This window comes from Battus philenor, unplaced genomic scaffold (genome assembly GCF_028537555.1).
Source record: "Battus philenor isolate CCGP_79_NKW_IND1 unplaced genomic scaffold, ilBatPhil1.0.hap1 SCAF_21, whole genome shotgun sequence".
NCBI lineage: Eukaryota > Metazoa > Arthropoda > Insecta > Lepidoptera > Papilionidae > Battus > Battus philenor.
Window position 1 is genome coordinate 5,801,727 of NW_027181684.1, and position 26,367 is coordinate 5,828,093.

Sequence of the window (26,367 nt, forward strand, 5' to 3'; positions counted from 1 at the left end):
CGCTTTTTTGTTGATTGCAAAAACCAGCCCGCTGCGACAAGATTAGACAAAATAAAAATATTGCTAGAGTTTCCACTCCGCTTAATGTTAAAATTTTAAGTGATAATAATATTAGTTGAATGAATTAGTACCAATAAACCAATTATAGCAACTGATGCTGTATAACTCTCTCACATCCACCATTTGAAATGTTGAAGGTGTTACCAATAACAACCTGAGCCAAGGTATCCTTTGGATGTCAACTACCTCAATTTAACTTGTCGGTTATCTTATCCAGTAGAGTGAAGGCCCGGACACAAGCTCCAGAGAAAGCTCTTCAGCTTAGTTACAGTTTTAATAACTAAGGCTAAGTATGTATAAAACTTATCAAGAAGTTGTAAATGCCAACACACAAACAGTGTTAAATGTGATAACAAAGCAGAGGCCTACTACCAGTCTAATACTACAGTATGCAAAGTATGTACTGGTATAAAAACATTGTATCTAGCAATATTATTGATCTTCACGTTGTACACTATAAAAGGAATGATTTTAAAAATAGAACATTTGGGCAAAAACATTGTAAAATTATGTTTTTCAAATGCCTGGTATAGTAAGGCATCATCAACATACTAAGTTAATTGTATTACTGGTTCATAAAGGAAATGATATCAGTATTTTATAACTCAAACAATATTTTCACTCCTATCACATATCAATCATAGTAATGAATCACATAATAAAATACCATCTATATTCTAATTATAGCATAGTTAAAAGATCTATGTAGTTGTGAGATATGATCATGTGGGTGTGACATATGTACACAGATAAGTCTTCTTCTTTTATCTTATCAACATGCCACAGGTATTCAGTTTGCAAAATAAATTTTTGTATGCTGAAATAAGGTTTTATATTGTTCTCTTGATTAGTATACTCTTTATTTATAATAAAATTAAAAAATTCATTTTTTTAAAATTTCACTATATTTCCACAGTTGCACAAATATTTGTAAACTTTAATGATACCAATGAAAAAAAGATTTTTTAAGAAAATTCCTAGTGAAAAAAAGGAAAGGTCACCCATCTGGGGTAGTAAAGTGGGGTGTTCTACAGGGTTATGCAATACTAAATCACACTGTGCCTACACTTACATTGACACAGGTTTTATACGTGGTATACACATCATTGAATGAGTAAAAAATAGTATTTATATTGCAATACTTACATGTGTAGTCCCTGCCGTGTGTATCAAAGGAGTGGGTTCAAAAATGCAAACTTCTGCCCCATATGCTGCAGCAATTTTTCCGGTATCTGTACTGCAGTCTAAGGAACTGATACGGACATATCCATGGATGGCTCCTGGTATTATCTGCACCCTTTCAAAGTTTGAGGCCAATATGACTATGTTACATCCCGCTGCATATGCCTATAAAAAATATTTTACATTTTTTTCACAACAATAAAGAAGTGTTATTGATATTTCTATAAACTTTTTGTAATAAATAGAAATAAATTTATTAAAACAAATATTTCTGTTAAACAATTTTATAAACATGTATATATAATATTATATAAACATAATTTTTATACAAAATTTTAATACTTTGCCATCATTTTTAAAAAGTAAATAATTTACAATTGACATATTATTTTACATAATCGAAAAATGAATAAAAAATCATTAATAATAACAAATGTAAATTCTTTGTAGGTACCACAACAGTATTTAAATATCTAAACTATGCAAATTAGTGTTCAAGGAATTTTGCTCTTTACAAATAGGTCTATTCATACATCATAATGAAGAACATCTATCTGTAATAATGAGATCTAAAATTTGAATTGAAACGAAAATTGTTTAAGTCTTATCAAACTGAGCTAAATTAGATTTTCCTGTTAGGACCATTACTTCTCAATTACTACTATATAGCTATCAGCATCCTTGGTCACGAGACCCGTCCGTTAACACCTATTTAGTAATTGATAAATACACTTACTGTAAATGGAATTCCTTCCACGGAACCAACAGCAAAACATTGATCTCCTGAATTACAGGCACCACTTAATACTTGGTGACAGTTCATTATGAGAAATTTAAGTTTCTTGCTATACTTCTTCTAAAGAACTGCACGACACTAACATTTTATTAACAGAAAGGCACATAATTAAAACGGATAATTTCCATCATTTTAAGAATACTTTTGCGATTTGTCAGTAAGATCTAAGATCACGAATATTTCACTATGACACCACACATCGAACGTGAGAGAATGACGTATTACTGTAAGAAAGAGATAAACATTGCTTTTACACCATCCTTGTTATAGCGTTGCACATACTTCAAGACAAATATGTAAAGGACAAACTACTAAAATATCAATAAATTTTATCAGTATTTAATTCAAAATTGGTAAAAAAAAGCGATAACTTTATTTATATTTTAGTTAAGTAGTTAATTAAAGGTTAGCGCCGGCCTAGAGAAAATGAAATTGATATTACCTTAAATTATTTGAATAAAAGATACTTGCTCATTCATAAAATATTACATTTAAACTATTCGATTTGGAAAATATTACATAAGTAAATATATAATTTATAATTTTAAACTTGGTCATAACGTAACGATTCCATTTTATTTCGTTTCTGACATTTGGTTCAATGTAATCTGTAAATTTTACACTTGCCAAATACAAATGCCAACCGGAGTTTGAGAATTAACTTGTTTTTGCTGTGTTTTCGTATATTGATCGAGATTTTAAAGATTGTTTTAAAATAAAACCGAGTATTAATAATTCCTATGTGTCTACTATAAGTTCGTGAAATCCTAAATTATTGACTCGAGAATATTATAAAGGTAAGGATAATTTACAAAACTTCGTGGAAGTTTACTTTATAAAAATGTACATATTTGTTTGTATGTCTTCAATTACTGTTTCGAAATTCTTTGTTGATTTTTTTTTAATAGTAATGGTGCTCTTAAACAGTTTACATCTCAGTGTATTAAACAATTAATATAAAATTATTTATTTTGTCAAATAACTATTTCAATTATTGTCTTTCTACAAAAAAAACATTTGTTTTAAAAAATTTTTTTTTTGATTAATTATTTTTTTAGTATTTAAATGATATGCGATAAAAAATAATGTACTATTACATGGCTTTGTTATGTATGAATTATATTTAATTTATAGATATACAGTAAGATTGAATCAATACAAAAATGCATCTTTAAGACTAACATTTGCCAGTGATCAATTTTCAAAAATTCCCGTTTTGTCTTTGTTTGTAGGAGTATTTTTGTTAGTACTTTATCTTAATATTATTTGTACCTATTGAATCACTCTGTTGTTATTACAATTCTAATGATATCTAAATTTGAATTTCAATTTCCTAGACCAAACTGTTTTGGGCGGTGTGGCAATGGGTGGACCATTAGATTAATATTCATCATATTAATCTACATTGTCAAAAATTGTGTAATTGAATGCAATTTGGAGATAATTTTTGCTTAAAGTTGTTTTCTTCATAGTCCATTTTGCTTTAATGTGTTAATAATAAATAAATTAAAATGAGCTAGTTTATGGGATCTTTACATGTCCAGAAGCAGGTGTAGTTCAATATTTTATTCGCACGAAGTACTATTATGTCTTTTTGGTCCACTGGAGAAACTGCATTTTCTTTTACACCTCCATTTTTGTAAATAAATTTCTAAGTATTGGTATCTTGTCTACACCTAAGTTGAATGTACATTTCTAATTATCTTTACCTGATGTCAATAGTAGCACACAAAGACATCCCCAGACAGATTGTTAATTTCTCTCACGTTTGTCATTACTTAATTATCAATAAAAATGTTAAAAGGTCTATTTTATTGCAATAAATGAAAGAAAGAATAGTAAATGATTGTTAAATGAAATGAAAATTGTGAAAATGAGTTAAATTTTTGCAATCAAATTAAAATTAATATGTATATGGTATGTAGTCATGAAAAATCTTTGTTGTTGATTATAATTTCAATACTATGAAACATGTATATGAAATCTGCATTTAATATAACCTTAGTTAAATATAACTTGGGTTTTATGAAGAGAATATATTGTAGTATAGAATAAATAGAGCCCTGTTTTTATATATACATAGCTTCATAGACTAATGTCACCATCTACTATTTAATGTAAGAGTAGTAGGGCCTAAACATTTTTCATTTATAATTAGATTGAGACTAATGTGTCTTTCTAATAGAAGCCTTTCAGCGGCCAGCGAATTTTATCTTCCAAGTAAACACTCCTTATCTCCAATCTTTTTAAGAATGTCAATATTTTGTGCAGAGTTATACTTTATTGGATACCCATGGTAGATTTCACTGAGTTCAATTTTCGACTTTTTATCTGGGTGCAAGAGTTTTATTTAAAAAAGAGTTTTATTTAGTTTATTGATTAGAGTAATACATATGATCAATTATTAGAATTCTCTATTTTAAAAAAATATGGTTGCTAAATTTATGGAATCATTATATAAAATAATTAATATGTTTAATGAAAGTATTTTATAGATTACTAATTTGAAGCCACTCTTTGTTTAATGTAAAAATCGCGTGTTTCGTGATAAGACAATCAGTATCATTGCCTGTTAGGCATGTTATCTGGCTTGTGGTTATTTTGTGTGATGTTATTTTTACAATAATGAATTGACTTTTAAAATATGAATTAACACCTTATTATCAAAACACTGATTCATGTGATTCATATGGTCTCTGCATAGTGCTTTATAGTACCAATTTTGTACAATGTTAGCGCTATAGTAACCTGTGAACGTCCGCAAAATGTACATAATACGTGTTTTTTTTTTAATTTCTTTTAAACGCTTGTTACGATAAGACCGGCTTTTGTAAAAAAAAACAAACCAGAATATGTTTTTTGTATGATGTACGCGCCACAGCCGCACCTACCGAGATGAACTTTAGCATAAGAGACCTATCGATTCTATTTCAATGTCTAACTAAATAAAAAATTAAAAAAAAAGAAAACTAAGAGAAGATTACTTAAAAGTAATAAATATTTGTTGCGAATTTCTGATCATCGATGACTCGCGGATAAACATCGATATCTGCTAATATATAAAAAGTATGAAGAACATATTAGGCTGGAGAATGTTTCCGAGAAATATTGTGTGAGGAATAACTGCATAAACTATTTATGATATTTCTAAAGTGGCGTCTCATAAATTTCATATGTTATTTTAATACTAAAGCCGCAGAGTTCAGTTAGGAGAAATAAAGTTTGAAACGACGCGGGGGGTCCTTCTATATTTAAGTTTCTCTCCCAAGCTCTTCAATTAGCGCGTCGTTTCCCTTCACTTTATCCTTAGCCCATAACAAAATTGTTGGGTGCTTTTAAATGCACACCCTCTTTCACGTTGACATTTTTAGAATACTAACAGTATTGAAACAACATTTTTTACGTTATTATTGTAGGAAAGAGAAAAAGTAATATAATTACTATAAGTATATAGTAACTTACTCGCTAGTTACCGTTTGCAACGTTAGATAATAGTTTGCTTTAATAGTTGATTCAAACTCAGCTGGATTTTGTTCAGGAAAATACGAAACGTATACTCGTCCAATCTTCTTTAGTCGCATAAGATGAAAGTCTACGACAAATGAGTATTGTCAGTGACTTATGGCACGGATACGTGATCTCTCACTGTGGACCACATTTGCAAGTTCACAGTCGCTAAACGAACCATGGGAATTATAACATTTCATCATCATCATAATCATAGCCTCACTGCCTGTAGATTTCCAATACAATCGGAGAAGCACCCTCCACAGTTTTTCGACAACCTTCACAAAGTCATGCCCACCATCGCTTGCCGATTCGTTAGTTGAATTCAGAACTTTACTACACTAGCGGCCACTTGTTATATGTAGCCTGCTCACTGTCACTTGAATTGGATAATCCGCTGGATTCGCACGTTTGATTTGTCTACGAATCTCCTTTTTTCTAATTTGATCACGTTGAGAAATCCCGAGCAAAGCCTTCTTCATGGTTCGTTGAAAGACTAAAGAGAATGACGCGTTCTCGTTTCACCAATAATTGCAGACGATATTATTCATCGCTAATAATCCCTTAACGACTTAACTGAGTGGGGTAGGATTACTGTAAATGATAGATGACTTAGACCACATCGGGTAAATTTTCCGCTTCTATCGTCATTATATAGCATGAAAATGTAAACATCGTCATGAAATTTACGTTATGTCGAAGTATTGCATAAGTACAATTTTACGTAATTAAATTATAACGATGCCAAAAAAATAGCCAGTTAATGTTAACCTATTTTGTTGAGCTGGATTCCCGTTACCAAGCGTAATAATCTGTCGGCAGACAGTCGGGCGCCTTCGACCCCGTATAATTGTGTCACGCCTACATCCCAACCTTTTATAGGTCATTCTATATTACAAATATTGAAATACGTAAAACTTTCTTACCGTTACATATCTTCGTTTTACGTTATCTGTCCATTAAATATGATTATTTATGTTTTTCCCGGAATTTAAAATTTTGGACCTGTTTTTATTAATGTAGAATTACAGAATTTCTTATTTTGTTCATACGAAAATAACAATTCCGAAAAAGAATACCATTGAAATAACAATTGGAAATCTATCATACGACTAAAATGATAATGATGATAATTGTAGTTAACAACAATACATATACACTTATACACACATATACATTTATTTTAATATGACTAGCATCATTTCCAATATGACTGATTATTATTAATTTTCATAATTCATAAAAATATTTTATTTTTTGATTCATGACAGATCTACGTTACTGAATTCTATATATTTCGAGTGACAAAGATGTGCGGCATAAAGCAGGGACCAATTAAAGACAATGGGCCAGAGGTCAAATAATCAACAGCTCTGGAGTAGTCACAATTCATGATTCGTAATCTTTTTTTTTTTAATGTTGTTTTAAACAAGCTATATATATGACCTTTCCTGTTGCGTTTGTTTAAAACTTTTATAAAAAATTCTTTATTTTATTTTTTAGACGATAATAAATTATGTATGTTGTCCGTAGTAAATGTTTTAATATATAGATCCGTTGCTGTGCCACAAGAATAAACGTTAATGTGAATTTAATTTCTGTATGTATATAATTTGTTTTATGCTTTTGTATGTTATAGACCCTGTCTATCTCGTCACTTTACGGTTTAGAAAATCCACTAAAACAGCAATATTCCTAGAAGAAGAAATTAATAAGAATTAGTACAGCAGCAATAGTACAGCTACAATCAATATAATTTATACTACTACCGAGTGATCTCTAAATCTATTTTTTTAATATTGTGGCCAACACTACGAAGTAACTAAACTATCTGTAAGACTCCGAGCGTCAGATGACCTAATAGTCATTAACGTTCTTAGAGCTGATAATTGTTGAAACAAAGAAGTTTCAAACTGGTGTGTTTTTTTTTCGTCATATTTACAAATTTGCCTTGTCCAATGCAGATAAAGCTACTATTAATAGATGAATTGTTGCCGATGTGCCGTACTGGTGACTTCGACACAATCTCAAATTTTTGTTTGTTATTCTAAATTCAAATTTATAATAATTAAAGCAAACACAATTATCTGCGGAATTAGTATTTCATATGCCTTTTCATTATTTCATTTTGTTCTGACATTATCTTGCGTCTGTTGAATTAAGAAACATCTGATATTATGAAAGTCTAAATATATTTGTCTACTGTTAGTCTAGATAGTAGAAATGTCTACTTATATTTTGCTGTTAGTCTAGATAGTAGAAAGTCACTGTAATTTCAGAATGTGTTTTCTCTAAATAGGAATATTACTTATAACAAAATATTTATGAATAATAATTATTAAATTCACAGTTTTGGTATTTAAATCAACGTATAAATTTAAATCTTGTTAAACGTATCAAACATTAAGGGGTACTAAAAATTTATTTTACATCAAATTATAATATACAAAATGTAGGTATACTGTTTGTGAGAGACAGAGTATATCTCTACAGTCCATATTTCTTCTACAGATTTAAATATTTTAAATATATTTATAGGTATTTGCTTCTCTGAGGAAGTGAAATTTCTTGCGGTCTTTGGTAATTGACAACAAAAAAAGCGCGGCTCATTTTTAAATGGTATGGGTTAGTAATAATTGTGAAAGAAATCAAATAGCTAACAAAACTGTAAAGAAATTAACAAAAAAGAAAGAAAGAAATTTTAAGATCTTTATGGTTTCATTGTGCGGGTGTCGTGTCTAAGAAATTGTAGAGAGAGCTGGGTATGGTTTTCACAACCCGCGTAGAAACTGCTTTGGAAACCTGTTCCAGAAATAAACTGATGCTGTTGGCAGGCCTAAATCCTTGAGCAGGTTATAGAGAGATTTTGCTGTTATTACTGATTCACTTTATTATATAAAAATACTGTAAAAACTATATTCATTTAAATATATCCATATGGCGTCCTATACAAAAAAAATTCGTCTCTGTGATCATGTCCTTAGAAAGTGTAGCGTAAACAAGAATCCAAAGCAACATTAAAAAAAAAAGTTGAAATAATGTCTCTACGAAAAATGTACAGATTATTTTTAGTTACCGAAATACAGTTCAAAAGGGACTTGCTGTGTTAATTAATAGCTAATTTTATAAGGACAATCTTTTAGAAGAAGAATTTTCATTTCAATACGTTTACATATCACTTTATATGAATAGCTATATGAGCAGTGGTTGCTTAGCCTTAGCCTGAGAGTTACGAACGTTAGTCGCGGGTTCAATTCTCAGGATATAATCTTATATAATCTACACAAATTATATACATTAAATTATATAGAATTACTGCTGCTCACAAACAAGTTTCCAGAAGATGAGCGGCAGCCTACTTTGCTTACCATATTATCGCACTGCGATCGCTAACCCGCTTGCCAAGTGTGGCGATTATGGGATATCATCCCATAGATATCTTTTTGGAAGGCTTGTGCCTTACAGTGAGCGACTATGGGATTTTACGAGCCATAGTTTATAAATTCGCGTCTAAAAGCCAAGTGTAGTTCGCAAGTCACGCTTTGCCGACCTTACTAGAGAATCATGTTATCTACTTTCATGTAAACGAATGTCGCACCGTGTAATAGCGATCATGTTAATAACATCGTTTTCTTTACCTTGTTATGAGGCGCCGTCCGTCGTTAATGGCATTAACTTACTTTCGTACACACTTTTGTATATATTTATGTTTACATTTTGTTTAAAAATTTATTATACTGCTAGTATAATACATTAAACGTAATTTACTCTATGGCTGTGCCTTGTAGAGTGTTTTATAAAGTAATGTTTTTTTTTATAATTTCGTATGTTAAGGAAATAAAATTTAGTATTATTAAAGTAACAACGACGTGTGTTACCAGATATACATTTTTAAGACTCAGCGTGTCCAAACATTGTAACTATTGACTTTCTAATTACGAATATTTCATCATCATCACCAACATTTAGCCGTAGCATGTCCATATCTGAACTTAGGACTTGTACAAGAATTTCTTATTTTTATAGGACCGCTTGGAACTTGACTCTGAATAAGACTTTATATGGAAACGAAAAGTTTATTTTTATAAAAATCGAAGACAAACTGCGTTATACAATTCAGAGTATTTTGGTTAAACGATGTGATAACCAACGTAAAACGTAAAGTGCCTTATAAAATGCACTGTAAAACACTTGCGGAAGTTTAATCCCATAATGATGTACACTAAAACCTCTTTCATGCATCAGCTTTATTGGGATTGCAGTTAAAGAGACGGAAATATAATTTAAGTTCATAAGAGATTTTTATCTAATAATAGCCGTATAAACAGGTGGTAAAGTCTATTTTTCCGATACATCTATTTATGTCATTTAGGGTAAATACACACGCCCACTGCAAAGCATAGGTCCCTCCCAAAGTTCCAGTATCCAGCGACTTGACTATGTTGTTAGGTAGCATACATGTACGATACAATTTTAAACACAAGTCAGAAGGACTAGTTAGTCAGGAATAGATAATCTAAATAATTGTTATTAATCTACGTCATTAAATCCATCGTTTATATTTAAATTATTGACAAAATTTGAAAAAAAAAGCAAAGAAATTATGAAGCAGTTTAAACCAATGATTTTTTTCTGGCTCCCGTTATTGGGGACCTCTTGTACTCCCTATCTTGTAGGACTGGGTTTGATATTGTTTAATGATTTTTTCACTTTCTTTTCCTTTTATTCTTGTACTCTTCTCTTTGTAATTTTCTATCATTCTTTTTCATACTTATTTTCGTTCGCCCATCGCCTCGCTTCAATATCACAGATCCAGGCTATATCACATTTCTTTACCTTAATTTATATTAATTTTGTGCACCAAACATTTTTTTGAGTTCTTATTATTTTTTTCTATTTCTTTTAAATACAGTTTTATTTTTCTTTTCTCTACTTCCTGTTTATTTCGTTGCTTACCCGACCTGTATCAATTTTATTTCTTTTTATTGCGTTCTCCACTATTTCTCTGCAGCATTTAAGGAACGCTGGCCTGTGTATACCTGAATGTATCCATATAATGCCCCTGTAAATTATTAGACATGAATATGAAAAATACAAGTGTCAAATTTCTTATTATCTAATAGTTTTTTTAAAGCGTGTCAGAAAAATTAATAAACATATGAATCGTTTGTAGACTTCTAACTAAACTCTAGCAAATGACCGCAATGCATCAATAATGAAGCACCATCTCTGCATTGTATAAATTGACAGCGGTTTTATGCAGTGATTTTTATCTGCATTTTTATCGAAGGTTCTAGAGATCGTATGTCACTGTATTCAATACATTTTTATATTATCTTACACGAAGATTTATGTTCAATATATTTTATATTCTTTTTAAGTATAGTACATAAAATATTAAAGCACGTTTGTGATGTTAAAATTTAATTTACATAACGTTTTAAAAATATTGACCTTTTTAGCTTTGGACTTTCACTGATTTAATTATACGAAAGCTATGAGAATTAAAGAAAAATCTTTTGTAGTTTCTTGAACTATTTCTCGTCAAATATTCCGCCTTAAAAGCAAGCTCAAAGTTGCTCCACGAGATTAGGATTTCTCCTTTCTTCGAAAAAGGAATACGGATATTCGTAGAGGAACGAAAGTATCCGGTATTGCCCAGCAGATTGGCAAGTGGGCAGGCCGTGGAGCCTTAAGATTTCCTTGGTTTGGTTTTGATTCCTTAAGGTACCCACTAAGTGGACGAACGACTTAAAGGTTTTCGTAAGACCCTGGATAAAGGTCTTATTGGAGATTTATGATGAAGAGCCAATATCCAGCAGTGGATGTCCCGCGGCTGAAATTATTATGACTGGAAATTAAAAAGATATGGCGTACGCAGTGGCGGTCTTCTAGCCTTTACTACATCTAACATTTACACTGTTTATTTCCAGATAAATTGTGTATGCGTTATAACTACGTCACCTGCAATTGACTGTTATATACCCAAGTATTTAGGTACTCTTTTAGCAGCGTCACTGCCATGACGTCCTACGCTGCGCTTGCCATGGCCTCTTGACCAGACCCTCAAGGCGCCTGCAAATATCAATTCTGCGTACTATATGGCCTTTCTAAAATAAGCCATTTTCAAACAAAGTTGTGATTAATGTAACAAAATATGAAAATTTCCAAACCATAAGGGCATGATTATCCCTGATATCTCTAAGGACAAAACAGTTAGTTTTACTAATAGGTGACAAATATTTCAACTTACACTAAAACGTTGTCCAAGTTCAGTAAGAAGGAATGAAAATAGCAAAGTACATAATAATGATAAGCGACAATCCTTTGTCAAGGTAATGATTACATATAGTTTTCATTCAAGATCACAGGTTATCTTAAGATTAGTCGACTTTTAGGGAAATGGGAAGTTACGGCCCCGGAGAAGAATAAGAATATTTGTTTCTCCAGGAGTTCAACTTTGGCATATAAATGACAACATATAATTATAATATATTTTTATTATTTATTTAGAAATGCATACCAATCGACTTTGTTATACTGGATAGATCTCAATATATATTAATAGATTTAAAATTTTAGCATTTTATGGTGGCCTGGTACGATCTTTGGGACAGACGTCACGCATAACAGCTTTAAGGTCTCCTTGGAATGCAATGGTTTTTATCTTTACAAACCTGTTTCCTCTCTCTACCTAACCAAATGAAGACAGTTCCAGAAATGACTTGCCGTTGGGTCTTGACGGACCTAAATCTTTCAGCGATTTACGGAGAAATTTCCAAGTGGTGAAGGAATTTGTTATACGATTACGGATCGCTAATTCAATTTCAGAAAGGCGCAATTCAAATATGTGTGCCCCCTAAACAAAGCTGTTAACAAGTAGTGAAGAAAATATTACCGGCAATTTGCATTTGCATCTCGCTATCAGGAGGAAAACAGTAAAGACATTACAGACATAACATGCAATTACTGGCAAAATGTATACTAGAGAGCACCCCAAGTGTTTGCCAATTAAGAACATTTTGCAGTTTACCCGGCGAGAACCTGCACTTTGTTCTATAAATAACTAAAATGCGTTCAGAAATTGAGTTCAGCGCTGTTGTAACCTTTACGAGGCACTAGACCGCCCTCCATTCGTAATATAATTGAAAGCACAGCGTGCGGTCACTGCAACTAACTAATGCTCCTTCTCCGCTGAAGTACGATAAATTCATTGATCAGATTTATATAGAGCATTGGTATTCCAGCGATAAGAACTGACACTTGCGTTCATAGTTTCGATTGCCGGGATACAATCTTATATAATCCACACTAATTACACACATTATTTATATAGGATTGACACAGGTCACAAACTAGTTTTCAGAAGATAGGCAGCAGCATACTTTGCGTACCATAATATCACAGTGCGATCAATTATTTTTATATCTCCCCATAGATATCTTTGGGGGAGGCCTATACCATGCAGTGGGCTAAAACAACTATATTCTATAGAATAATTTCAAAATGTAAAAAAATTAATCCTACAATTTTTTATTAATTCTTTTGACCTTTCAGTCACTTTTTTAAATGGCTTAATATGTTTTGCGTAAACTCGTTTAACAGTTTCCACGGTACATAAACTTCATTTTTGCAGTATAAAATATTAAGTATCATGGTTGCGTTGTTTATTAAAAATAATGCAAATGCATATGGAAATGACTTTTTGTTACGCTAATTATTTCACTTTCAGCCGAAGTACTTTTTTTTTCTACATTAAATTCATTTTAACGATATATTAATATTTTAGTACTCTGTGAGATAAAAAGATTCCTATGCGATCTCTTGTCTTGCGTAGGTTTGACGTATCCATTTCACGGTGCAGGTTTAGTAGCGTCAACCTTGTAAATGTTTTGGATGGTCCTATTGGAAACCTATAGCCAACAATGGACATTCCACAGCTAATTCCAGAATGATGTTTTCTATTTAATCGAAAATTACGACTTTGGTATATCTTCTTATTCATCTCCGCCGATATACGACCACTGCAAGACATGAGCCTCCCCCAAAGATCGCCGATGCAGCAACTTACCGCGACTTTTATTATGTCTTCGATCCACCTAGTTACGGTCCTATCCACGCCGCTTCTACCAGCTGGTGGATTTTCGAGAACCTTTCGGCCCCATGGGCAAAAATTGCACGAGTGCTTTGCTCCGCCTACTATCACTTAAAACGTCCAATTCTTCCAAATTCGCCGGCGACCGGGGTTCTTATGCAGACCTCTTAACTTCTGATATTATCGCGCAGTAAAATTTCGAACATAGTCTCGGATCAACATTGGCAACACACTTTGATTAAGTATATGTATAACACGTTTGTATTTACTGTTTTATTTAAAAGTTTCTTAATGAAATTTGTAATTATAAAGCAATTAACCATTAAGAGAACCGAATTTGCAAACAACAACTCTCTTTATCTGTCTACTAATTATTTATATGGCTTTGAACTTTATGGCAGAAAGAGAAATAAATTTATTAAAGAACTTCTAAACGTGAAAATTAATTTTACGTTATCAAAATAGGTTGCGCAACTTTTGGGTCGCAAATATACGACTATTTGCAACCGGAGAAAAAAGTAGTTTTAATATAAAGTAATATATTTCATGGTTATTACAATACCTACATTATAAAACAATAAAGGTATGCATAACCTCGAGGTGTGCGATCAATTTACGAGATTTTTTTTAATTTTGTGTGAAACCCTTGGCATTGTAAGTATTTGTGGAACTCCCCACCCACTGTCGCTAGCGCGTATAAGAGCTGACGTAGGAATGTAGTCCGACATGCGCGCGCATACGGGCTTCGATCGACCTCTATGGCAGTTTGAATGAATCGGTGGCTCACGAATAACGACGTCACTCGAGTACCAACTTTCAGTACTGTCAAGCCCCGTCAAGCTTTACGTCTTCTCTTTATGAATCAAGATATTTCAGCACTCCATAATATTAGCGAGTTTTCATTAATGAGAGCTTGCATCATCAAATTTGGAATATACTTGTTTCTTTCTAATCTGCTTATGTCTTATCACGAATCGGCACTCGAACTGCTCTCCCTGTTATAATAAATGCCATGCTAGATCTATAAAACTTACAAACTGTAAAAATTTAAGATGAAATTATATAAAAATAATATGCATAATAATCAATTTATTATGATTATTACGTATATAATAATAATTTTTTACTATTATACTCATTATAACAGTTTAATATAACCCTGCAAAGTTTTAAATGTTTAAACTTCTGTCTCGTATATACCTATGCCCTTGTTAGAAGTCCGACTGTTAGCCTACGTTATTGAATATTCGTATTTACAGTGACATTTTTATTTTTATACCGAAAGTAATGATTTCTACGAGGCACATGTACTATTAATATTTTATTTTAAATCACGGGCTGCGCAAATATCAGAAAAGTAACCCTATTTTTATTTCGTAGTTTTCGATGTAACAATGAAAATAAAATTCAGTTATTTCTTCGTTGTAATATAACTAATCTCCCACATGTTCCACTTCAACTTGCTAACACCTTACTCCATAAAATCCGACAGGTATTAGACATAAGTATGTCATGACTTTACTTTGCACTCTATTTATATAATAAAAAAGTACGGATAAAATAATCCGGATTAGAGTTTTTCTTGTTTTGTCCTGCCCTTTTCATTTGAGTGACGACATCTCTATATGTTAAATATTAAGCCTCAAAATTTTTTCAAAATCTTTACGTGACCTTAATATTTACGAGGTACCGTTTTATTTTTATAATCACTACTTTCATTTTCGTTGTTGGTTATGTATATTCCTTTGAATAAATCATATTTTATATATGTAATATTTTAACGGCATACACGAACGGACATTAACGAATGAATCAAGTAGTAATACTGATATATTCGCTTATTCTGTACATCAATTACGTTACAATGTTCTAAATTATCTCATCAGCAGCATGTCAGCCGATAGATGCCTATTGCAATGTTTGGGCCTTCTCCAAAGATCGTCACAATGACCGGTCTCGCGCTGTCCGAATCCAACAACTTCCTGCGACCATTTATACAATTCGGCCCTAATCAGTAATATCCAATTAAAATAAATCACCATGATATCCTTCTGCCACACATTTGTATTGCTGTATATTTTTATCTGTTATTTTTTTATACTGTCTGTTTATAATTGGTTATGGAACTTTTTTTTAACTACTTATAGGCAAAGCATTTGACCTCTCTCTCGTTTGATACCATACAATGATAAGATATACGATGGTACACGCTTGCCTGAAAGATACCTACTCGTTCTTCACTCGAAGACTCCTAGGTTCTAACTACCTGGAAACAAACCGGTAGGTTGTTCCATTCCTTGCCTGCACGTACTTATAAAAGTAACAGCAAAACGCTCAGTGCTAGTTGAAACGATTTCAACTGTGTATCGATTCGGGGATCCGTCCGTTTTGATGTCCGATGGACGAAATTAAACTTATTTAAAATTAATTGTAAGAGGGACTAATATGAAAAAATTAAGTAATAAGGACTCGCACGAAATGGACATGACACCCGGATTAACACCATTTTTTTTCTAATATATAAGATCAAATATGATAAGAAATAAATGCTAGTAACATAGTTGAGCCTTGTTTCGATGGATTCAGGTTTATAATATTAAAACACAAGGAATTTTGGCTTAATCGAATATCCGGAAAGCCACGCCCAGTAACGTTTAGCAATATATAAACGTGAAATAATATTTACATTTTACCAGGTACGTCTCGTTGTAGATAATCTTAAATTATATTGCCCCGCTTACGAGAGTCTCTTAAGACGCTGCCGTCTAGTTTGTTCCATAAATATAAAATTCTCTGAAGCTATCTTCAGCGTTCAAATTTTACTTTTAGCCTTCATTTACTTATGTTTATCATATTTTTATATTAAAACACCAATTTTTGTTATCTTTTATATTAAATTTATTATTAATAAATATAAAATATTGATACTTTTAAATAATGATAACTCTGGTGCGCTTATACATGCTCTAAAATTAAAGTGGCAACGGGCTGTACATATGACGTATCCCGTTACACATAACCGGTAGAACATATAGATAACAAATTGGAGATTAGCATAAAAGAGAATTTTTTTATCCGTTAAAAACAACTTGTTTACATTACAAATTTTTGACTCGAAAGCTTCAACTATATTCACAATTTTTTAATAAATTAAACGGATACTTGCTGATATTTCCATGAATATAAATTGCATATTTTAATTTTATCATAAATTGGTAGATATATGATTTATATAAATATCGAATACTATATTCAAAGAATACATAAAGCAAGAAAAGAGAGAGTTTGAGAGTCTATAATTTATTCTTTATTTTATGTATATTATTTATTAGTTATAGATAGGCAGTATATAGAGATAACATCATTCATTTTTCATTCTAGAAATTAATAAGGAATTGAGTATTGGCTGCATACCAAGATAATAACCGTAACCAATTTATCTCTCTGTGACATTCCTTATGAAACGAAACTTAGAAGTATATTCTTATTTAAACAATATATGTTAACTTTTGATCATTACCCGACTAGACCTTTGACGTTTAGGCTAGGCGCCCTCTGCATACTACCATCCTGTGAAGTTTTTATATGCCAGTAAGGCTTCAGTTACCAACCGTCAAAGAAATCCAAGTAAACCATACCCGACACATTTATATAACTCTTACTTTTTATTACTAATACCGTTGTGCTTTCTTTACCTTCGAAATTTCATCATTCCTACCACACATTCTGCCCTAAACAAGTGTTTGAAACTTCAGTTCAAATTTGAAGACCGAGCGTCTACCTATATGTTAGTCCTGCCAAGCTGAACTATGTTGTCTTCCGGTAGGAGAGTAGGCTCACAAATCTCACTCAAGAGAAATTAATTCAAAGGTCTAAATGAGCCCTTACTCTGTTAAACTACAAGCAATATAAGTGTAAAGTAGTTAATCTCACATTTTTAATGATCAACTCATGTTACTAATATTGCCGACACATACTTTTATTGCAATTGAATTTTTCCTAACACGTTAAACAAATACGTTTTTCATTACACTGGTACATCTTACATATTGCAACAGCTGTTGTTCTCGTCTAATGAAAAATGGTACTATGAGCTTATATTTACGATCACAACGGAACGTTTCTTTTTAAAACTAATTTTCTTCATTTAATAAAAATAAATTCCATTATATTTTATATTACCATTACATTGCTATAATTTTTTTTTAATATTGACAAAGCGGAGTAACCTATATGTTATTATTTACAGTACGTTGTCAATTACAAACTACAAATATATGAAAGGTCATTGCGTAATTATAATTAAGAATGCACGGTTGGTATCTTTTATAACATACCGAACGTTGCATGTTACTATGGCGTGGGTTTCTACCGTCAAGTAGTTATAACATTTGCGGTAGGTTGTTTAAAGGCTAGGCTAGTAAGATTACCTGGCTACACAGTACATAAATTTCGTTTTTTTTTTCAATAATTAAAAACAGGGTTAAATGTGTTACTTAGTTATCTTATAGCATTTAACAAAATAAATATATCATAGACTTCGCGGCCTCATCTAGAATACCATATAAAATATGGGGAATACCATTCCTTTTTTCCTTTATCAACATTTATCTTTACACATTTATTTCTAACGGTATATCAAAATTAAACGTCCGGTGGTAATCCTTGGATAACTATGTAATTCAGTGATGAGTACTGAGTACTGAATATATTTCAGTAGATTTAGGAACAGATGAAAGACTGCGGGCGCTAAATCTGTGTATTCTTGTTTATATCTCACCAAGAGAACTTGTCGAAAATACTTTAGAAAATTTAAGTTCATTTACTATTCATTGTTCATTACTTTGAGATGTCTTTAGTGTCTGCTATTTACTTGATAGTCTTGTTCTTGTTTTATCCTAGACTCCATCTAGAGCAAGGGTTGTCTTCAATGCTCTCTGGTACACGTTTTAATTTTACAATCTACATTTTCAACTGGTATACGACAAAAGTGATTTCTTTAATGTTTTCATAGCGTTTGGTATTTCCTTCGTTACTAATGTCTTATAAAACAAATTACAATTTTTAAAACGCCTAAATTATTCTACTGCCTGTAGTTTGTAAATCTTAAAAGGCGATAATACCTAAACTAAACAGTAAACACCGAGAATAAAAAAAGGCTATTTATGTGTGAAGCCACAATATTATGAAAACCTACCCCGTGATATTTTCAAGTGTATAATATCTAGCAGTCATATTACTTTTCCACTTTATACCAATGTGGGCGGGATTCTCGTGGGCGGCTTCTTACTTGCTTTTAACACGTTCCACACCCTCACATTTTCTAATTCAACCCGTTCCTTATAGTTAATCAAAATATAATGTCCAAGATAAAACTACAGTGATGCTGGACGATGATAAATGATGCAATAAAATTCAAATATATATATATTATAATTTTATATATCTTCTGGTTTTTGTAAACCATTATTTGTAATTTGAAGTAATTCGTTTGATGTTGTCTTATTTCAAAAGATATGGGATTTATAGTCTATCATATATCATCAAGTTAAAATTGCAACGGAATTAAAAAGTAACAGGCTTTTGATATTTAAAGTAACTATCCATTATCTTATAATATCCTTAGTCTATCATTATCATTCCAGTCGTAATTCGTCCACTGCTGAACTCACGATGGTTTTTGAATTATATTTTTATCTTACCTTTTCATTGTCATGAAAAGCATTATCACCATCATCAGGTCTGCCGAAAGACGCCCACTGCAAAGTACAGGCCTACTCCATAGAACACCACGATAACCGGTCTCGCCCTGCCCGTATCTAGGGACTTCAAACGATCGTCCGACCGTCGCCACTCGTAAACCTTTTGGCCACAACATTCGTCGGGTGCACGAGCAATGTTTTGCTTTTGCTACAAACCATTTAAAGCCTATACTAGCAACTTTAAACTGAGATAAATCTCTTTAATATTAGTTTTTTATACCAGATTTGAATTCATTTTGTATTAAAGATAGCTCTATCTTATTTTATAAATATTTTTGGTAGTGTCATTGTAAAGTGGAATTCTTATAGCAAATAAATAATGAGCTTCCCATTGAAAGGTGTTAACATGGATTAAATTTATTTATTATCTTCATAATTATTTTTTTAATTCATTACAAAAAGACATAATTTCCCCAAGATTTTGTAGTATACTTATGTCACAAAATCTGTAAATAACATTATTTTATTAAGAATGTTATAAATGCAATAGTTTATTCCATTTAAAAAATAACTACTTAGCAGGCAAACACCTAGACAGGTAAGTAACCCGTGCAACCGACTGTAGAAATACAATAAGCAGTGCATTGTATGTTTTATCGTTGTGACCTGAACGAGCTCTTTTATTCTCGTTGAAAAGGCACTACCCGAAGATGAACAAAGAAGAAAGAAACAGCAAATTTTGCAATATTAGGATTTTTTTTAATAGTTCGTAATACAAGATCATCTAACAATATGTCTGTATATTTCTTCATGCCATATTGGTGGTATGTAAATATTTCAACCAATTGAATATTTGTTCCAATATTGTGTATTATATAATTAACAAATAAAAACTATAGAATAAGAAATAAAAGCAATACTGTGATGTGTAAATAGAAATAACTCAAATATCCTACGACCAAGAAATATGAGTTGGGTTAGCACCAAATTGGTTGTTGTGAATAAATTTGAAATAGCATGAAAGAAACGTGGATTGATATTGGGTTCATGTGGTGTGGGGGTTACGTTGCGCGCGCAGTAGCACAGCGCTACGAACCGTCAGTCGCGCTCCAGCCCCGAGCTACGCTTCCGCCTCTACGCCGTAGCGCTCTACAATAAACTTGAAATTGTATTACAACGACTAAGTGTTTTGTGAGTCGTGAACACAAAGGACCCCGATATTAAAACTTGAAGGTATTGTTACTCGTCACGTAACATTTAGTTATTTATAATAAATCTACATTGTTATACTTTCTTTCGCCGATGATCATTTTGGTTTATTTTGGATACCTGTATTAAAAAGATTGTAATATATATACTTTATTAATAATGATTTTTAATATAGTTTGTGTATTTAACTAAATCAATGAAATCCTTTAACAGATGTTATTAATGTACATCTCCATTATAGAAATACCTATTTAAGCGATAACATAAGCTAGTCATTAAAAAAAATTTAAATCGATTGTGTAATGTACATTCTTAGAATAATAATATTTTAACGTCCACTGCTTGATGAATAAGGGTCCATTTTTAGTAAAAATGTGATGTTACTTCTATTATAGAAAGAGGAATTCAATTGAAAAATGCACCGGCATTATGAACTTGGAACATAGAGATTGACGCAGAAGTCGATGCTGTTAATTAGATGCTTTTAATTATTCGTTGCCGAGAGGACCGTGTAGGCGTCAAAGGGTGCTCCCAGATTTGAAGCGCTATTATTCGATACAGATATTTAACTAAAACATGCTGTTTAACAAAAAACTATATGTATTATGTCAAAAATGTCACGTTTTAACTTTTTTATTTAAACCTAAACGATTTAATGATAATTTTATAATGATTGTTTTTGATTTTTTAAATGTAACTACCGCTAGTAATTTTAAGAAAGTTCTAATTTTAAAATTTTTATGAATAAGTGTTAGCTACAAGGAGTCATGTAACCTTTAAGAAAAGCCTCATCAAAGAATGTTGAATGCAATAATATACCTTATTTTCGTACGACTATATAATAAAAGATATTTTGTATTATCAGAATGCATGTGGATCGTAGTGACCATCGCGAATCATTAGGCTACACTGTTGAATTGCGAGAGATTATATAATGTTAGTTACGGCTGCCGCGAACCTATCGATCCGGCATTGTGGCAAACTGCCAATAACAACTTGGTCCGCTCTGTGCTGCTCTAAAAGTTGCATACAGACAAAACTGAGAACAGCATTAGTTATATATATATATATAGTTATAATGATTTCACATTAGTTATATAATTTTAAAAAATAACACGTACTCGCTGCTATTTATAGCGCACCGCATTCTATTTATAAAGAAAAATAAAAAGGATTACTATTTCTTGATGCGATCTCTTTGTCGAGTTCTTTATATATTTCGATGTGGTGTCTGTCTTTTTTAATTTGTTTTTATAAAAATGTGTGTGAACAGTATTGTATCTTACTCTAACATTTTATGCTAAATATTAAAACTACTGTAGCCTTTATATGATGGTGACACACCCTTATCATAATAACTGCAAAATCCTGACGGACTAATACTAAAAATAAAGTATGACTAAATCGGGTGACTTTATAATGTCTTTCAGTAAAAGTCTTCCTTTATCTTCTTTACAGTTCTTCTTTACTGTTTCTTCCTGAAGAACGAGGCAGCCACTGTGGTATCACAATCCCCTGCTTTTTAGTGGACTCTAAAAACGACATGTCTAGTGTAGTAAGAACTTGATCTGTTCACCTTCATGGTTCAGCTCCTTCTCCGTCTTTTAAGAATATCTGAAAAGGAATTAGAAATTTTATAATTCTTGATTAAATTTTGCTTTTCGACGTCCTACCGTGTAATAAGGTACAAGGCAAAAGCGATGTCACGCAGGATTATCTTTTGAGAATATAAGCATCGTTATCACCCATTTTTTAATTCCTATTATTGTTAGAGTTTCAGTTGTTTATGAATACTCTTTGCTCCTTGGTATTTATAGGTTCGCCAGGTTAGGAATGGCTGAGCGCTGTAAGAAATATTCTTTACGGTTGCTAAATTCGAGCTCGACCTGGAGAGCTTCAGTTCAGGCACTTAGGGTATATTTTTCGCGAGGTTGAGGATCTGCCAAGCTTCTCTGATAAAACCTAGAACGTGAAAGTATCTTCAGAAACTATTGTTAAGCTATTGTCAGATGACGACGCGTTTGAAACCTTTTTAGCTTTGAGTTAAAAGGTGCCATTGTAAAGGAGCTTTATCAAGTTGGGCTCTTCTGAAATTCTTATAGCGTACATCAGTGGATTAATGTTAATGATTTGAAGTGAATAGATTACTAAAATATTCCACCTGTTCTTGATTAGGTGTAGTAGTCTTAATCTACTAGCCACACACAATTTACTATGTAGTAATATAATACTTTTTAGTAACATACAATCTACTACTTATTACACTATATACTAATTGCACTAATTACTAGTCGATTCATCAGGCAAAACCAATTTATCCATCGGTATTTGTGTCAAAAGAATATTCCAAAAATTCCGAGGTAATATCCAACATACACAAAGGCGATTCAACAATTGTATTAAAAATCGATTTGTTGCATCAATGCCCGTGGAGCTGACTGGATTGTTTGCACAATCTAATGGAATGAACGCGGAGGACGATATCAATTTATTTAAAAATGAGTTTCAGGCAAATAAGTATTTAGTCTCCATTTTAATCACTGTATAGCAATAAGTGTTTTATATTGATTTTTATTAACTGTTTATATAGTTTTTGCGATTAACTTCGTAAATTTATTTCATGAGTATTAATCAGAAACATACTTTACTGATAAATGTTGTTTTTTTTTCAGAGCCAGACTACCGGCGGCACGGCCATGGCTTTCGCGGGACTAAAAAAACAAATTAACAAAGCCAATCAGGTAAGTCAGGATAAACAAAAAGATGTATGATAATAATCGCAAACAGATTAGGCGGTGATTAGACACTCTTGGGCACTCAGGAATCGGAATGAACCGATTTTTCCCCTCGCAGTTAGTGTAAAGAGCGTATTAAGCTTTGTCATCTCAAACCGAGTTAAGATGTTAATTCTTACGCTTGTACCTGCTGTCAAATATTGCTTGAGGTCGCCATAACGGGTGGCGAAGGGCGCCGAGGAATAAAGAGCATGAACACTGCCGCAGCGAGCGTTGCAGACGGACTAACCAATCGTAGCCATGTCCCCACCCACTCCATCTCGCCGCACGTATACCCAAGGCGCGGTACAAGGGTTTCGGTGGCAACAGAATTCCTCTAAGCATCTATTGACTTAATTGAGCAACATAGTACCAACTGTTTTTGAAATTTTGTTCAGCGAGATAAATAAGTTTTAGGTTAACATATCTATACGGACTAAACAAATCTCGAAAATAAATCAAAAAATAATATTGATTGTTGTTTGTTTATACAACAACTTCACTACTATTTTAATCGTTTTCAATAAATGTAGTTTAGTTAAATTTGTTTCAAACTCGAATCGCACGATTTTACAATTAGGATTGATCGTTAGGGTGAATGTTACAACCCAATCTTAACATCCCTTTCTAAATTCCATTATTGTTATTATCCTCTCTAAATGAAAAGGGATAAAGGAATATAATTTTATTGAACAAAATAAAATCTCATGAAGCTTAATAAAAAATTAAATCAATTACGCTAAAATTTGATTTTTAGAAAATTTTTATATGTTGTGCATTTTTTTACTATTAATTGAAAAACATCATCTTATACAATATCCCTCAGTACCTACAGACAGCCAGTCGTGACGACTTACGGCACTGAAACCTGGTCTCTCACTTTAGAACGCGGGCCTCATCGACAAGCTCACGTTTGCTCAACAAATCGTGATCATGATTTGTCTTCGAGATCTAATCCGACACAGTTCAGTGGATTAACGATAGGATTTAGTAGTCGAAGGAGCATTAGGTACTTGCTCATTTGCTCCTTTTGCTTCTGACTTCACAAAGCGCCGAAGAACCGCTGAGGTTTAAAGGTCAAGCTAAAGAGGGGAGCCCATTGGCAAGCTCAGCTTACGGCTTACCATGAGATGGATAGACGACCTTTTTGAGTTCTTCGGAAGAGGCTGGGTACAATTAAATGTCCTTTATCTTCTACACCAAAGATAAATAAGCCTTACAGACTGATTATTGATAGCCGTACAATTTTTCGTAACAATGACAAACAATTCCATCATCTTCGAATATGCCTAAAGTTAAAAACCTGAATGAGTTAAAAGATAATTCCTTGAAACGACATTATTTTCGAAGTCTATTTATTTTTTGGTAGATATTTATTAAATCTTTGATCACCAACATTAATCTTTAAATATGGTCTAAGGTACTCTATCAAGTTCATTTGATTCAGAGTGAGTTAACGGAGCAAACAGTAGTGATACGGACGTGATTTATAACTGTACAATGACACCACGGTTCTTTCTAGATCGCTTCGACGTTTAGTATAATGTAATTTAATAAAAGCCCCTCCATGATTAATCTTGCTTTATGCAGTGGTTTGTAAGAATGGTCAATGGTGATTATTTCTCAAATGTTATAAAAGTATTTCTTATTTCTAAATTTTACTGGTGGTGATCGAGGGGGATCGCGTTTTTCCCTTCAATTCTGATGTGCCCTTCTCTGAATAGTTTTCGTCGTATGATGTCGTGCTCTTGGCCCCGACTGTTGACACCAGTGAGATTAATATGAGTGACGTATAATTGTCATGAATACAGTCATGGTCTTGTCGATCTACCGTTTCTGGCTGCGTTCACATTCTCTTTTGCCTTTTTATTCGTAACCACCAGTTTCTTCAGATTTTCGATTTTTAATGGTGACCCAGTAAACTTTTATAATGTATTACATTTTATTTAGATATTATTTATAATTATACTCGTAACTGCAACGGTATCACTCGTCTTTTTTCACTATTTTACATTTGCATCTATTATACTCATCAGCATATTTTTTACGATTTAAGACGATACACATTAGCTTAAAATAAATATTCAAAAAAACTAATAATTGAAATGATTCATTAATAAAAGTTGTTTATTCCACAAAGACATGTGGGAGACCAACAATGAAAATATTTAATTAATATGTATTATACTAGAATGAAATAATCCTATCTTTTTGTTTGACTTTGTCAAAATAACGCCTTAATAGCCTCGGTATACAAAACCCCAAAAGGCATTCTATACCGTAATATTCAGCTCATTCCATTTACACCCCGACTTCGGAGCTATTCACGTTCAACTATTATCACATTTTGATTTTAAGTTACGAATGAATTAACGTCATTAGTATTTAGCCTTAATTATTAATAGTTTTTATCATTTGTAGAATTAAATAAGAACGCATTTATTTAAATACTATTATGTGCACTATACAACCGTGAAGCAATACTTGCGTAATATGTTTATTATTTTTGTTAATTGTCTTCGTAATTGTTAAATGTTGAAATTGAATTATAATACTATGATGCACATAAAGTCATTGAATTTTTGATTGGACTATGTAAATTGAAGTCACCGTTTTTGTAACAAATAGGTTGATTCATTTTATTACTAGGCATTTATGTTATATCTTAAAATTTCTAACAAAATTGAGATATGATTTTTCTAAAAGAACATAACGTTAGAAAGCTATTAAGAACCTCTTTGTAAAAGAGGCGATAGTAAGCGAAACAACGGAAACGCATGGTAATCTAGCTGATATGAAAGACTTAATATAGCTTTCATTTTTTACTCCAAGACCCTCACCACCCATGAATTTTGACCACATGCTCGCTTACGATGAAAGGTTTAAGTAAAAACTATGAAGTAATCACCCCTAAATTTAAGTGTGTGTATCTCCTTAGTGAGAGAAAAAAAAGCGTAATAAAAGGCCGTGGATCTCTATACCCATGACTATTCTACCAAGACAATACGACTAATAAGGAAAATATATTTGTTTCTTGTTTCT

The 26,367-nt window shown here is 32.1% G+C and overlaps 2 protein-coding genes across 7 annotated transcripts in view; one reads left to right on the forward strand and one right to left on the reverse strand.

The window, feature by feature from the left end:
• The window catches only part of Rbcn-3A (Rabconnectin-3A), a 64,481-nt gene extending 62,264 nt beyond the window's left edge, over window positions 1-2,217 (reverse strand). The window contains exons 1-2 of the mRNA XM_068766665.1: window positions 1,979-2,217; window positions 1,207-1,407 (exon numbers count right to left, since the gene is read on the reverse strand). Coding sequence (XP_068622766.1) covers window positions 1,207-1,407; window positions 1,979-2,065 — 288 coding nt within the window. The 5' untranslated portion in view covers window positions 2,066-2,217. The remainder of the gene's footprint in view (window positions 1-1,206; window positions 1,408-1,978) is intronic.
• Window positions 2,218-2,677: 460 nt separating this feature from the next.
• EndoA (endophilin-A) overlaps window positions 2,678-26,367 on the forward strand; it is a 40,232-nt gene continuing 16,542 nt past the window's right edge. For all 6 annotated transcript variants that reach the window (XM_068766291.1, XM_068766293.1, XM_068766294.1 and 3 more), the window contains exons 1-2: window positions 2,678-2,835; window positions 23,224-23,292. In XM_068766291.1, the coding sequence (XP_068622392.1) occupies window positions 23,248-23,292 (45 nt within the window). In that variant the 5' untranslated portion in view covers window positions 2,678-2,835; window positions 23,224-23,247. The remainder of the gene's footprint in view (window positions 2,836-23,223; window positions 23,293-26,367) is intronic.